General features: G+C 40.6%; 1 protein-coding gene across 1 annotated transcript in view; it reads right to left on the bottom strand.

Moving 5' to 3' along the window:
• The window catches only part of TTLL8 (tubulin tyrosine ligase like 8), a 53,457-nt gene that overhangs the window by 33,010 nt on the left and 6,067 nt on the right, over nucleotides 1-14,380 (bottom strand). Inside the window, exon 6 of the mRNA XM_057508418.1 lies at nucleotides 1,319-1,505. Coding sequence (XP_057364401.1) covers nucleotides 1,319-1,505 — 187 coding nt within the window. The remainder of the gene's footprint in view (nucleotides 1-1,318; nucleotides 1,506-14,380) is intronic.

Genomic DNA, 14,380 nt, shown 5'->3' with positions numbered 1-14,380 from the left:
GAACCAAAACTACAGTGAGAAACCACCTCACACCCATTAGGATGGCCACTACACTGATCATAACAGCTGTTGGCAAGGATGTGGAGAGTGAAACTCATACACGGTTGGTTGGAATGTAAAATGGTGCAGCTGCTATGGAAAACAGTATGAAGGTTCCTCAAAACACTAAAAATAGCATTTCCATATGACCTGGCAATACCACTTCTGGGTATATACACAAAAGAATTGAAAGCAGGGTCTCAAAAGCATATTTGCACACCCACATTCACAGCAGTGCATTCACAATAGCTAAAATGTGGAAGCAACCCAAGTGCCCATCTGCAGATGAGTGGATGAGCAACAGGCGTTGCATCCACACAGCGGATGTTACTCAGCCTTAGAAAGGAAGGAAGGTGTCACATGCTCTGACGTGGAGGAACCTTGAGGACATCATAATAAATGAAATAAGGCAGGCACACAAGACAAACACTCTATGGTTCCACTTATATTTAGTCAGAATCCTAGAGACAGAAAGTAGATGGTCCCCAGGGGCTGGGGAGGTGGTGTGGGGATGTTCACCGGGGACAGTTTCGGTTTCGCAGAATGTAAAGAGCTGTGGAGATGGATGGTGGGGATGGGCACACAACATTATTAGCATACTTAATACCACTGAACTGCAGATTAAAAATGGTTAAGATGGTAAATTTTATGTTGCCACAATAAAAACATTTGAAAAAGTGTATGTAGAGGTAAAATAAATGACAATGAGCATTGAGTGAGAAGGGAATAAATGGAATCACACTGTTACATTGTTGGGAAGTGGTGAAAATTCTAACTGAAGAAAAGCAATAATAAGTCAAGAACATATATTGTAATTTCTAGGTAAACCCTAAAAGGCAAAAAGGAGATGAAGTTAGTAAGAACTTGACTGGGCCGTCTTAGGTAGAGCATGGTGGCAGCCAGCCACTACGCCTGCTGTAACAAGAGGAACACAGGCCAGCCTGCCCTGCCTTCTCCCACGGCAGCCCTGGGGTCCAACCAGGCAAGGACCTGACGGGTGGGAGGTGCTAAGAGGTGCTGCACAAAGGAGCTCCTGAGGTGGGGTGGCGTCCTGGAGGGACAGGAACAGAGGGCCTGGGCACTCCAACACCAGACAGGTGATGCAGTCCCTGGACAGTCACCCCAACTCCCAGGCAGGCACCTACACATCCCAGGGGCTGCACTTCCCTAGACAACTGAAGTCACCCAATGTCCCTGGTTAACATGCACGGGGGATGCATACACACTCTGGTTTGTGGGCACCTTGGGCACACAGAACTCTGAATGGGGCGCCTCTTACTGGATGAGGGCGTAGTATTGCTGGGTCAGGTCCTTCCACTCGTCCTCCGTGAGACCGTTGGCAGTGTCCTCGGAGATGTCGATGTCCTTGTGCTCCAGCTGTCCCAGGTAGGCTTGGCACACCTTGCATGCCATGTCCACGAGCTGCCCTGAGAGGCCTGTGAGCTTCGATTCAGCAATCTCAGGAACTGAAACCCAAGCACAGGCACGTGGCACGTGGACCCCCACCCCCACCCCTGGCCACGCCTCGAGGATTCTGGCGACGGCTCCCGCCTCCCCGGGCAGCACCCCCGATGCTGCATCTGTGTCTGGGCAGTAGCCTGCCCTGTGCACGTCCCCTCCCACCAACCCCTCTAGACCCTCAGCCCTAGGCAGGAATGAAGCAGTTCCTATGAACTCTCCGCAAAATCTCTGCTCTTCGGAACACGGACTTGGCATTCCATAAGTGCTCTGTGACCAAGCCTGCACCACAGTGACGCCTGCAGGCCCCATGGGTGGCCAGGGCCCAGGCGGACGCCCTCGAGTTTATGTGGCTGCTAGAGATTGTAACGTGCATTTTAAAATACACTCAGATGAAATTCACATAACATAAAAATTTAAGTGTTTCAAAGTGAAAGACCACCCCTCAGGCTGCCAGTCACGCACATAAGGAGCATGGAAATAGCCACTCCATCCTAACAAGTAAAATGCTGGACAGATGGGAAAATCCACAGCTGCTCTTAGACCCATCAGAGAACTGAGGTCACAGGGCTGCCCCCAAATTGGAGAGAGAGACAAAAGGACAGAGAATCGCAGGCACCGGAGCTGCTGCCGCGCCAGGAACCAGCACCGGAAAACCTGAGCGGAATGTCTGGAGGCTCCGTGTGCACATATCTGAGAGTGAGAGACTCTGGGAGCATCTGTTACAGGCGCCCCACACTTTTGTCAGTTTTACTTCCAAGAGCTTGACCCGGTTCACACTGAGAATACTAGAGAAAACCCCCTCCTGCTTCTGGAGGAAGACACGACAGGGACCATCTAGAAACCTGCCAGACCTGTTCTTCACAAGGCCAGCCTGCAGGGGACACAGCCAGAGCCTGCCCCGCAGGGGTCCAGCCAGTGGGGGGACACACAGCTCCAGCCCCTGTGGTTATCCTGAGCTGCCAAAGGGGAAAACTGAGAAGTTCTGGTGACATGCACAGCGCAGAGGCACAAGCTCAGTAAAAGATGAAGACCTTATCATGTGACTATGGAACATTTTATTAAACAAAAGAACAGAGGGAATTTTTTGCCAGTAGACCTGCCTTGCAAGAAATGTTAAAAGATCTTCAGAAAGAAGGAAAATGGGAAAGGTCAGAAACTCAGATCTACATAAAGTACAAAACAGCATTAGAGAAAGAATAAATGAAGGTAAAATTAAAACTTTTAGTTTTCTTAATCTGGCAGAACAATCATTTGATAATTGTTTTAAAATAATAGCAACAATGTATTAGATGATTATAGCTTATGGATAAGTGGAATGAATGATAGCAATAATACAAGGCCAGGAGGGAAGAGTTAAGAGTGCTTTGTGATTATAAAATACTTGCATTACTGTGAAGTGGTCTAGTGTCACTTGAAAGTGGAATTGGATTCATTGTAAATGTATATTGCGAACTGCAGGGCAACCACTAAGAAGTATGTATATGTATACATATATATACATATATATATAAAAAGAAGTATTACTGTTTGCTAGGAAGGGAGAGGTAATGGAATCATATAAATGCTCAAATAAAACCACAAAAGGCAAAAAAAGACTGGAAGAAAAAATGAGAATGAAGAACAAGGGCAATAAACAGAAACCAGTGATGACGAAGATGACGTCACTCCCAGTAGCTCGGTGATCACTCTGAACACCAGTGGTCTAAACACGCCAGCTGAAAGCAATCAGAGATTGCTGAGTGGGTCAAACAGTAGGACCAACTGCATATTTTCAACAAGAAACTTTCAATATAAAAATACTTACAGATTATAAAACCACAGTAATCAAAACAATATGTTACTGGCACAAGAACAGACCCATAGATCAATGGACAAGAGAATAGAGAGCACAGATATAAACCCAAACATATATGGTCAATTAATATATGATAAAGGAGCCATGGACATACAATGGGGAAATGACAGCCTGTTCAACAACTGGTGTTGGAAAAACTGGACAGCTACATGCAAGAGAATGAAACTGGATTATTGTTGAACTCCATACACAAAAGTAAACTCTAAATGGATCAAAGACCTGAATCTAAGTTGTGAAACCATAAAACTCTTAGAAGGAAACATAGGCAAAACTCTCTTGAATATAAACATGAGCAACTTTTTCCTGAACACATTTCCTTGGGCAGGGGAAACAAAGTAAAAAATGAACAAGTGGGGCTACATCAAACTAAAAAGCTTCTGTACAGCAAAGGACACCATCAGCAGAACAAAAAGGTGTCCTACAGTATAGGAGACTGTATTCATAAGTGACTTATCTGATAAGGGGTTTTCAAAATATATAAGAACTCACACCCCTTAGCACCCAAAAAACAAATAACCTGACTAAAAAATATCCAGAGGATCTGAACAGACACTTCTCCAAACAAGAAATCTGGATGGCCAGCAAGCACATGAAAAGATGCTCCACATCGCTTGTCATCAGGGAAATGCAAATTAAAACTACAATGAGATATTACTTCACACCAGTCAGGATGGCCAACATCCAAAAGACAAGAAACAACAAATGTTGGTGAGGCTGTGGAGAAAGGGGAACCCTCCTACACTGCTGGTGGGAATGTAAGTTAGTTCAACCATTGTGGAAAGCAGTATGGAGATTCCTCAAAAAACTAAAAATAGAAATACCATTTGACCCAGGAATTCCACTTCTAGGAATTTACCCTAAGAATGCAGCAGCCCAGTTTGAAAAAGACAGATGCACCCCTATGTTTATTGAAGCACTATTTACAATAGCCAAGAAATGGAAGCAACCTAAGTGTCCATCAGTAGATGAATGGATAAAGAAGATGAGGTATATATACACAATGGAATATTATTTAGCCATAAGAAGAAAACAAATCCTACCATTTGCAACAACATGGATGGAGCTAGAGGGTATTATGCTCAGTGAAATAAGCCAGGCGGAGAAAGACAAGTACCAAATGATTTCACTCATCTGTGAAGTATAAGAACAAAGAAAAAACTGAAGGAACAAAACAGCAGCAGACTCACAGAACCCAAGAATGGACTAACAGTTACCAAAGGGAAAGGGACTGGGGAGGGTGGGTGGGAAGGGAGGGAGAAGGGGGAAAAGGGGGCATTATGATTAGCACTCATAATGTAAGGGGGGTCACGGGGCGGGCAGTACAACACAGAGAAGACAAGTAGTGATTCTACAGCATCTTACTACGCTGATGGACAGTGACTGCAATGGGGTATGTGGTGGGGACTTGATAATGGGGGGAATCTAGTAACCACAATGTTGCTCATGTGATTTTATATTAATAATATCAAAATTTTTTAAATTAAAAAAAAAGAGGATATAAATTACTAATACCGTCAAAGACAGACACATCACTACAAATCCTATGAACATTAAAAAGATAACTAAGGAACACTATGAACAACTCTATACCCACAAATTTGATAATCTAGGTCAAAAAGATCAATTCCTTAAAAGATAAACTCTGCCAAAACTCATACAAGAAGAAACAGACAATCTGAATAGGCCTCTATCTATTAAAGAAATCAAATCAGTGATTAACAACCTTCCAAACTAGAAAGCACAGGTCCCAGTTGGGTTCATTGGTGAGCTCTACTAAACATTTAAGGAGGAAATCATACCAATGCTCCACAATCTCTTTCAGAAGACAGAAGCAGAGAGGGTATTTCCTAACTCATTCTACGAGGCTATGGTATCACCCTAATACCAAAATTAGATAAAGACATTACAAGAGAACTACAGAACAATACTTCCATGAACAGAGGCGTGAAGATCCTCGACAAAGAATCAGCAAATCAGATCCAACAATGTACACAAAGAATCATGTACCAATTAAATACCAGGAAGTGGCATTTATCTCAGGTATGCAAAACTGGCTCACCCTTTGAGAATCAATTAATTCTTCCACATCAACAGGCTAAAGAAGAAAAATTGCACGATCATGTCAATACATGAAGAAAAAAACATTCGACAAAATTCAACACCCATTCATGACCAAAACTCTCAGCAAACTATTAGGGAAAGAGGGGAACTTCCTCAATTTGATAAGAATATCTACAAAAAATGTACAACTAACATTATACTTAATGGTGAGAAATGAGAAGCTTTCCCAGGCATAAGGCTAGGATGTCTTCCTCTCGCCTCTATTTTCAATGTCACACTAGAAATCCTAGCTAATGCAGTAACACAAGAACATAAAATAAGAGGTGTACAGATTGGGAAGGGAGAAAAAACTGTCTTTATTCACAGATGACATGATTGTCTATGTAGAAAATCTGAAAGAATTGACCAAAAGCTCCTGGAACAAGTAAGTGACTACAGTCCATCACTTTCCTACATACCAGCAATGAATAATTGGAATTTGAAACTAAAAACACAATACCATTTACATTAGCATGATTTCAATTACCGTTGCATTATACTATCACATATATGCTTACATTTCACCAAAAATGAAATACATATATAAATAAATATCTTTTTACTTAATAAGTAAATTTACTAACTTATTAAGTAAATAAATATATAAGTAAATCTAATATGTAAAAAAGTAATTCTAGAATAATTACAATATCTATCTGAAGAAAACTACAAAATTCTGATGAATGAAATCAATAGCTAATGGAACAGTCCATGTTCATGAATAGGAAAGACTTAAAATTGTCAAGATGTCAGTTCTTCCCAACTTGATGTATAGATTCAACACAATCCCAATAAAAACCCCAGCAAGTTATTTGGTGGATATTGGTAAACTGATTTTACAGTTTATAAAGAGAGACAAACCTAGAACAGCCAATGTAATATTGAAGAACAGCAAAGGTGGAGGATAGACACTTTCCAACTTAAAGCTTTATATAAATCTACAATAATAGAGACAATGTGATATCAGTGAAAGACTAGACAAACAAATCAATGGAAGGGACTAGAGAGCCCAGAAGGATACATGTGGATAGGATCAATGCCATGGTCTTTGGCAAAGGAGCAGAGGCAGTGGGGTAAACAGTCCCTTCAGTGGGTGGAGCTGGAACAACTGGACGACCACTTGCAAAGAAGAACCCAGAAACAGACCTTACACCCATCACAGAAATTAACTCAAAATGGATCAAGACCTACATGTTAAATGTAAAAGTGTAAAACTCAGGGGCGGAGCCAAGATGGCGGCATGAGTAGAGCAGTGGAAATCTCCTCCCAAAACCACATATATCTATGAAAATATAACAAAGACAACTCTTCCTAGAATAAAGACCAGAGGACACAGGACAACATCCAGACCACATCCACACCTGTGAGAACCCAGCGCCTCGTGAAGGGGGAGAGGAAGGCCACAAACCAACAAGAAGGGAAGCTCTTCCAGCCGTCACTCGTCCCAGTTCTGCAGACTATTCCTATCACCATGAAAAGGCAAAGCTACAGGCAGACAAAGATCACAGAGACAACACCAGAGAAGGAGACAGACCTAACCAGTCTTCCTGAAAAAGAATTCAAAATAAGAATCATAAACATGCTGACAGAGATGCAGAGAAATACGCAAGAGAAATGGGATGAAGTCCGGAGGGAGATCACAGATGCCAGAAAGGAGATCGCAGAAATGAAACAAACTCTGGAAGGGTTTATAAGCAGAATGGATAGGATGCAAGAGGCCATTGATGGAATTGAAACCAGAGAACAGGAACGCATAGAAGCTGACACAGAGAGAGACAAAAGGATCCCCAGGAATGAAACAATATTAAGAGAACTGTGTGACCAATCCAAAAGGAACAATATCCGTATTATAGGGGTACCAGAAGAAGAAGAGAGAGAAAAAGGGATAGAAAGTGTCTTTGAAGAAATAATTGCTGAAAACTTCCCCAAACTGGGGGAGGAAATAATCGAACAGACCACGGAAATACACAGAACCCCCAACAGAAAGGACCCAAGGAGGACAACACCAAGACACATAATAAGTAATGGCAAAGATCAAGGACAAGGAAAGAGTTTTAAAGGCAGCTAGAGAGAAAAAGGTCACCTATAAAGGGAAACCCATCAGGCTATCATCAGACTTCTCAACAGAAACCTTACAGGCCAGAAGAGAATGGATGATATATTTAATGCAATGAAACAGAAGGGCCTTGAACCAAGGATACTGTATCCAGCAAGACTATCATTTAAATATGATGGTGGGATTAAACAATTCCCAGACAAGCAAAAGCTGAGGGAATTTGCCTCCCACAAACCACCTCTACAGGACATCTTACAGGGACTGCTCTAGATGGGAGCACTCCTAGAAAGAGCACAGAAAAAAACACCCAACATATGAAGAATGGAGGAGGAGTAAGAAGGGAGAGAAGAAAAGAATCTCCAGACAGTGTATATAACAGCTCAATAAGCGAGCTAAGTTAGGCAATAAGATACTAAAGAGGCTAACCTTGAACCTTTGGTAACCACGAATCTAAAGCCTGCAATGGCAATAAATACATATCTTTCAATAGTCACCCTAAATGTAAATGGACTGAATGCACCAATCAAAAGACACAGAGTAATAGAATGGATAAAAAAGCAAGACCCATCTATATGCTGCTTACAAGAAACTCACCTCAAACCCAAAGACATGTACAGACTAAAAGTCAAGAGATGGAAAAACATATTTCAGGCAAACAACAGAGAGAAGAAAGCAGGGGTTGCAGTACTAATATCAGACAAAATAGACTTCAAAACAAAGAAAGTAACAAGAGATAAAGAAGGACATTATATAATGATAAAGGGCTCAGTCCAACAAGAGGATATAACCATTCTAAATATATATGCACCCAACACAGGAGCACAAGCATATGTGAAACAAATACTAACAGAACTAAAGGGGGAAATAGACTGCAATGCATTCATTCTAGGAGACTTCAACACACCACTCACCCCAAAGGATAGATCCACAGGGAAGAAAATAAGTAAGGACACGGAGGCACTGAACAACACAGTAGAGCAGATGGACCTAATAGACATCTATAGAACTCTACATCCAAAAGCAACAGGATACACATTCTTCTCAAGTGCACATGGAACATTCTCCAGAATAGACCACATACTAGGCCACAAAAAGAGCCTCAGCAAAATCCAAAATATTGGAATTCTACCAACCAACTTTTCAGACCACAAAGGTATAAAACTAGAAATAAATTCGACAAAGAAAAAAAAAAGGCTCACAGACACATGGAGGCTTAACAACATGCTCCTAAATAATCAATGGATCAACAAACAAATTAAAATAGAGATCAAGGAATATATAGAAACAAATGACAACAATAACACAAAGCCCCAACTTCTGTGGGATGCAGCGAAAGCAGTCTCAAGAGGAAAGTATATAACGATCCAGGCACACTTGAAGAAGCAAGAACAATCCCAAATGAATAGTCTAACATCACAATTATCGAAATTGGAAAAAGAAGAACAGATGAGGCCTAAGGTCAGCAGAAGCAGGGACATAATAAAGATCAGAGAAGAAATAAATAAAATTGAGAAGAATAAAACAATAGCAAAAATCAATGAAACCAAGAGCTGGTTCTTTGAGAAAATAAACAAAATAGATAAGCCTCCAGCCAGACTTATTAAGAGGAAAAGAGAGTCAACACAAATCAACAGTATCAGAACCGAGAACGGAAAAATCACGACAGACTCCACAGAAATACAAAGAATTATTAAAGACTACTATGAAAACCAATATGCCAACAAGCTGGAAAACCTAGAAGAAATGGACAACTTCCTAGAAAAATACAACCTTCCAAGACTGACCCAGAAACACAAAAGTTAAACAAACTAATCACGAGCAAAGAAATTGAAACGGTAATCAAAAAACTACCCAAGAACAAAACCCCCGGGCCAGATGGATTTACCTCGGAATTTTATCAGACACACAGAGAAGACATAATACCCATTCTCCTTAAAGTTTTCCAAAAAATAGAAGAGGAGGTAATACTCCCAAACTCATTCTATGAAGCTAACATCACCCTAATACCAAAACCAGGCAAAGACCCCACCAAAAAAGAAAATTACAGACCAATATACCTGATGAATGTAGATGCAAAAATACTTAATAAAATAATAGCAAACCGAATACAAAAGTATATCAAAAGGATCATACACCATGACCAAGTGGGATTCATCCCAGGGATGCAAGGATGGTACAACATTCGAAAGTCCATCAACATCATCCACCACATCAACAAAAAGAAAGACAAAAAAACACATGATCATCTCCATAGATGCTGAAAAAGCATTTGACAAAATTCAACATCCGTTCATGATAAAAACTCTCAGCAAAATGGGAAGAGAGGGCAAGTACCTCAATGTAATAAAGGCCATATATCATAAACCCACAGCCAACATCATACTGAACAGCGAGAAGCTGAAAGCTTTTCCTCTTAGATCGGGAACTAGACAGGGATGCCCACTCTCCCCACTGTTATTCAACATAGTAATGGAGGTCCTAGCCACGGCAATCAGACAAAACAAAGAAATACAAGGAATCCAGATTGGTAAAGAAGAAGTTAAACTGTCACTATTTGCAGATGACATGATACTGTACATAAAAAACCCTAAAGACTCCACCCCAAAACTACTAGAATTGATATCGGAATACAGCAAAGTTGCAGGATACAAAATTAACACACAGAAATCTGTAGCTTTCCTATACACTAACAATGAACCAACAGAAAGAGAAATCAGGAAAACAACTCCATTCATATTTGCATCAAAAAGAATAAAATACCTAGGAATAAACCTAACCAAAGAAGTGAAAGACTTATACTCTGAAAACTACAAGTCACTCTTAAGAGAAATTAAAGGGGACACTAACAGATGGAAACTCATCCCATGCTCGTGGCTAGGAAGAATTAATATCGTCAAAATGGCCATCCTGCTCAAAGCAATACACAGATTTGATGCAATCCCTATCAAATTACCAGCAACATTCTTCAATGAAGTGGAACAAATAATTCAAAAATTCATATGGAACCACCAAAGACCCCGAATAGCCAAAGCAATCCTGAGAAAGAAGAATAAAGTAGGGGGGATCTCACTCCCCAACTTCAAGCTCTACTATAAAGCCATAGTAATCAAGACAATTTGGTACTGGCACAAGAACAGAGCCACAGACCAATGGAACAGACTAGACAATCCAGACATTAACCCAGACATATATGGTCAATTAATATTTGATAAAGGAGCCATGGACATACAATGGCGAAATGACAGTCTCTTCAACAGGTGGTGCTGGCAAAACTGGACAGCTACATGTAGGAGAATGAAACTGGACCATTGTCTAACCCCATATAAAAAAGTAAATTCAAAATGGATCAAAGACCTGAATGTAAGCCATGAAACCATTAAACTCATGGAAAAAAACATAGGCAAAAACCTCTTAGACATAAACATGAGCGACCTCTTCTTGAACATATCTCCCTGGGCAAGGAAAACAACAGCAAAAATGAACAAGTGGGACTATATTAAGCTGAAAAGCTTCTGTACAGCAAAAGACACCATCAATAGAACAAAAAGGAACCCTACAGTATGGGAGAATGTATTTGTAAATGACAGATCCGATAAAGGCTTGACGTCCAAAATATATAAAGAGCTCACACGCCTCAACAAACAAAAATCAAATAATCCAATTAAAAAATGGGCAGAGGAACTGAACAGACAGTTCTCCAAAAAAGAAATTCAGATGGCCAACAGACACATGAAAAGATGCTCCACATCGCTAATTATCAGAGAAATGCAAATTAAAACTACAATGAGATACCACCTCACACCAGTAAGGATGGCTGCCATCCAAAAGACAAACAACAACAAATGTTGGCGAGGCTGTGGAGAAAGGGGAACCCTCCTACACTGCTGGTGGGAATGTAAGTTAGTTCAACCATTGTGGAAAGCAGCATGGAGGTACATCAAAATGCTCAAAACAGACTTACCATTTGACCCAGGAATTGCACTCCTAGGAATTTACCCTAAGAACGCAGCAATCAAGTTTGAGAAAGACCAGTGCACCCCTATGTTTATCGCAGCACTATTTACAATAGCCAAGAATTGGAAGCAACCTAAATGTCCATTGGTAGATGAATGGATAAAGAAGATGTGGTACATATACACAATGGAATACTACTCAGCCATAAGAAAAGGGCAAATCCTACCATTTGCAGCAACATGGATGGAGCTGGAGGGTATTATGCTCAGTGAAACAAGCCAAGCGGAGAAAGACAAATACCAAATGATTTCACTTATCTGTGGAATATAAGAACAAAGGAAAAACTGAAGGAACAAAACAGCAGCAGAATCACAGAACTCAAGAATGGACTAACAGGTACCAAAGGGAAAGGGACTGGGGAGGATGGGTGGGTAGGGAGGGATAAGGGGGGGAGAAGAAGGGGGGTATTAAGATTAGCATGCATGGGGGGGTGGGAGAAAGGGGAGGGCTGGACAACACAGAGAAGACAAGTAGTGATTCTACAACATTTTGCTATGCTGATGGACAGTGACTGTAAAGGGGTTTATAGCGGGGACCTGGTATAGGGGAGAGCCTAGTAAACATAATATTCTTCATGTAAGTGTAGATTAAAGATAACAAAAAAAAAGAAAGAAAGAAAAGGGAGATTACTCCATGATTGGAGAAAACTAACTGTAAATCAACGATTACTGCATGCTTTAAATATCCTTAATTTTGATCACTTAAAGAGTGTCAGATGATCGGTTATGGAGGTACACTTTTCTGATAATATTCCTTTCTCTTAAAAAAAAAAAAGCAGTTCTTGTGTGGTGACCTCCAATGAGTTCTACACAATGATATAAAGGGCAGATCAAAGTGTGGGCAAAGGGTCTGTTTGTGTTTATACAGAGGATCAAAGCCTAATGTGTCTACCCAGAAAATGAACTAAGATACGATATGAAGAAGAACTTCCAACATCAGCACTCTCTGGAAGAGTCATACCAGAAGATGATCATCAAAAATCCTCAACAAAGATCCAGGCGATGCTGCAGTTGTAGCTGCATTCATCCCACCGGTTCCTGGACTTGCCATGGGAATGAGGAAGGAGATATCTAAGCTGGCCTGTGCATACAGTAAAACAACAAATTTGACTGGATCTACACTGTTGGAACTCAACCAAGAATTAGGAGAAGTGCAAGTTGTAGCGCTCCAAAATCTTATAACTACAGACTATCTACTATTAAAAGAACATATGGGATGTGAACAGTTCCCAGGAATGGGCTGTTTTAATTTGTTTGATTTCTCTCAGACTGTTCAAGTTCAGTTGCACAATATCCATCATATCATAGACAGATTTTCACAAATGCCTAGGGTGCCTAACTGGTTTTCTTGGTTTCACTGGAGTTGGCTGGTAATTATAGATATGCTTTGGTTATGTAACTATACTCCTGTTATGTTAATGTGTGTGTGCAATTTAATTAGTAGTTTAAAACCTATACATGCTTAAATTACTCTACAAGAAGATATGTCAAAGAAATAATCAATCTTCCCATGTTTCCTTCCATCTGCTACCTCTATAGCTTTTCTTCTTCCTTCCTAATTACAACCCTTAAATAGAATTCATGCCTCATATCGAATTTACCGAGTATCATAATTCCTCCAAGTGCTAAAGATACCTCAAGACAAATGCTGGGCATAGAAGCCACAGGGCATAAATATGCAAAGAAGTAAAAAGCTAACCTTTTCAAACAATAAGGCTTCCCTCTCACTTACCAACTTCACATTTCCCTGTATGGCCCCGGAAGATGACTGGTTAGCCAGAGACGGGTAAGATTCCTCAAGGGAGGAACAACCTAAGACAGGCACAGTCGCAGGGGGGCCATCAGGTGAGAAAAGGGGGATCAACAGAGGTGAGGCTTAGAACCTCACCCCCCCTGTTCTGAGAGAAATCTTCTGCATCCGTGGATGTTTTATTGCCCTTGTCTAGCTTGGATTAACACTTAGTCTACAGGCACACACCTGACCATCTACATTTGCTCTCTTCCAACACTAAACTATGTTTTCTACCTTTATCTTGCATCTACCTACCACTTCAGCATTTTATTAAAAACAATAATAATAATAATAATAAAGGGAGAAATGTGGGATCCACATATAAATCAAGTATAAAAATCAAACGAATATTCATATTTGACCTGATTGTTTATAGTTCATAATGCGTGATCAAAACCGAAAGTTTCTGTGATATGACTGCCCTTGCACTGTTCACCATGTAAGAACTTGTTCACCATGTAAGAACTTGTTCATTATACTTCAGAAGATTGGAGACTGTTGAGAATTAGTCTTGGGGTTGATTAATGATTGTGCATTGAGTCCCCTATACAGAAGTTTATTGTTGTTAACAACCATTTGATCAATAAATATAAGATGCCCTCTCAAAAAAAAAAAAAACTGTAAAACTCCTAGAAGGTAACATGAGAGAAAACCGAGGTGAACTTGGGTGCAGTGATGACTTTAGAAGCAACATCCCAGGCACAACCATGACAAAATGTTGATAAACTGGACTTTATTGAAATTAAACACTCCTGCAATGCAGAATACACTGTCAGGGGAATGAGAAGACAAGAGAGACACGGACCTGGAGAAAATACTTGCAAACAACACATCTGATAAAGTAATGCTACCCAGAGTATTCAAGGAACTCTTGAAACTCAACAGTAAGAAAACAAACGACCCTATTAAAAAATGGACTGGGAAGCAGGACAGACTTCTCACCGAAGAAGATACACACAGTTGGCAAGTAAGCACACAAGAAGAGGCTCCACAGCCTGTGCCACCTGGGAAATCCAGGGTAAAAGCAGTGGGACCCCACCCACCACACACCTGCTGGCTGACCA

Source organism: Manis pentadactyla, chromosome 10 (genome assembly GCF_030020395.1).
Source record: "Manis pentadactyla isolate mManPen7 chromosome 10, mManPen7.hap1, whole genome shotgun sequence".
Lineage (NCBI taxonomy): Eukaryota > Metazoa > Chordata > Mammalia > Pholidota > Manidae > Manis > Manis pentadactyla.
Note: the sequence above shows the minus strand (reverse complement) of the source record. Positions and strands in the feature narration are given on the sequence as shown.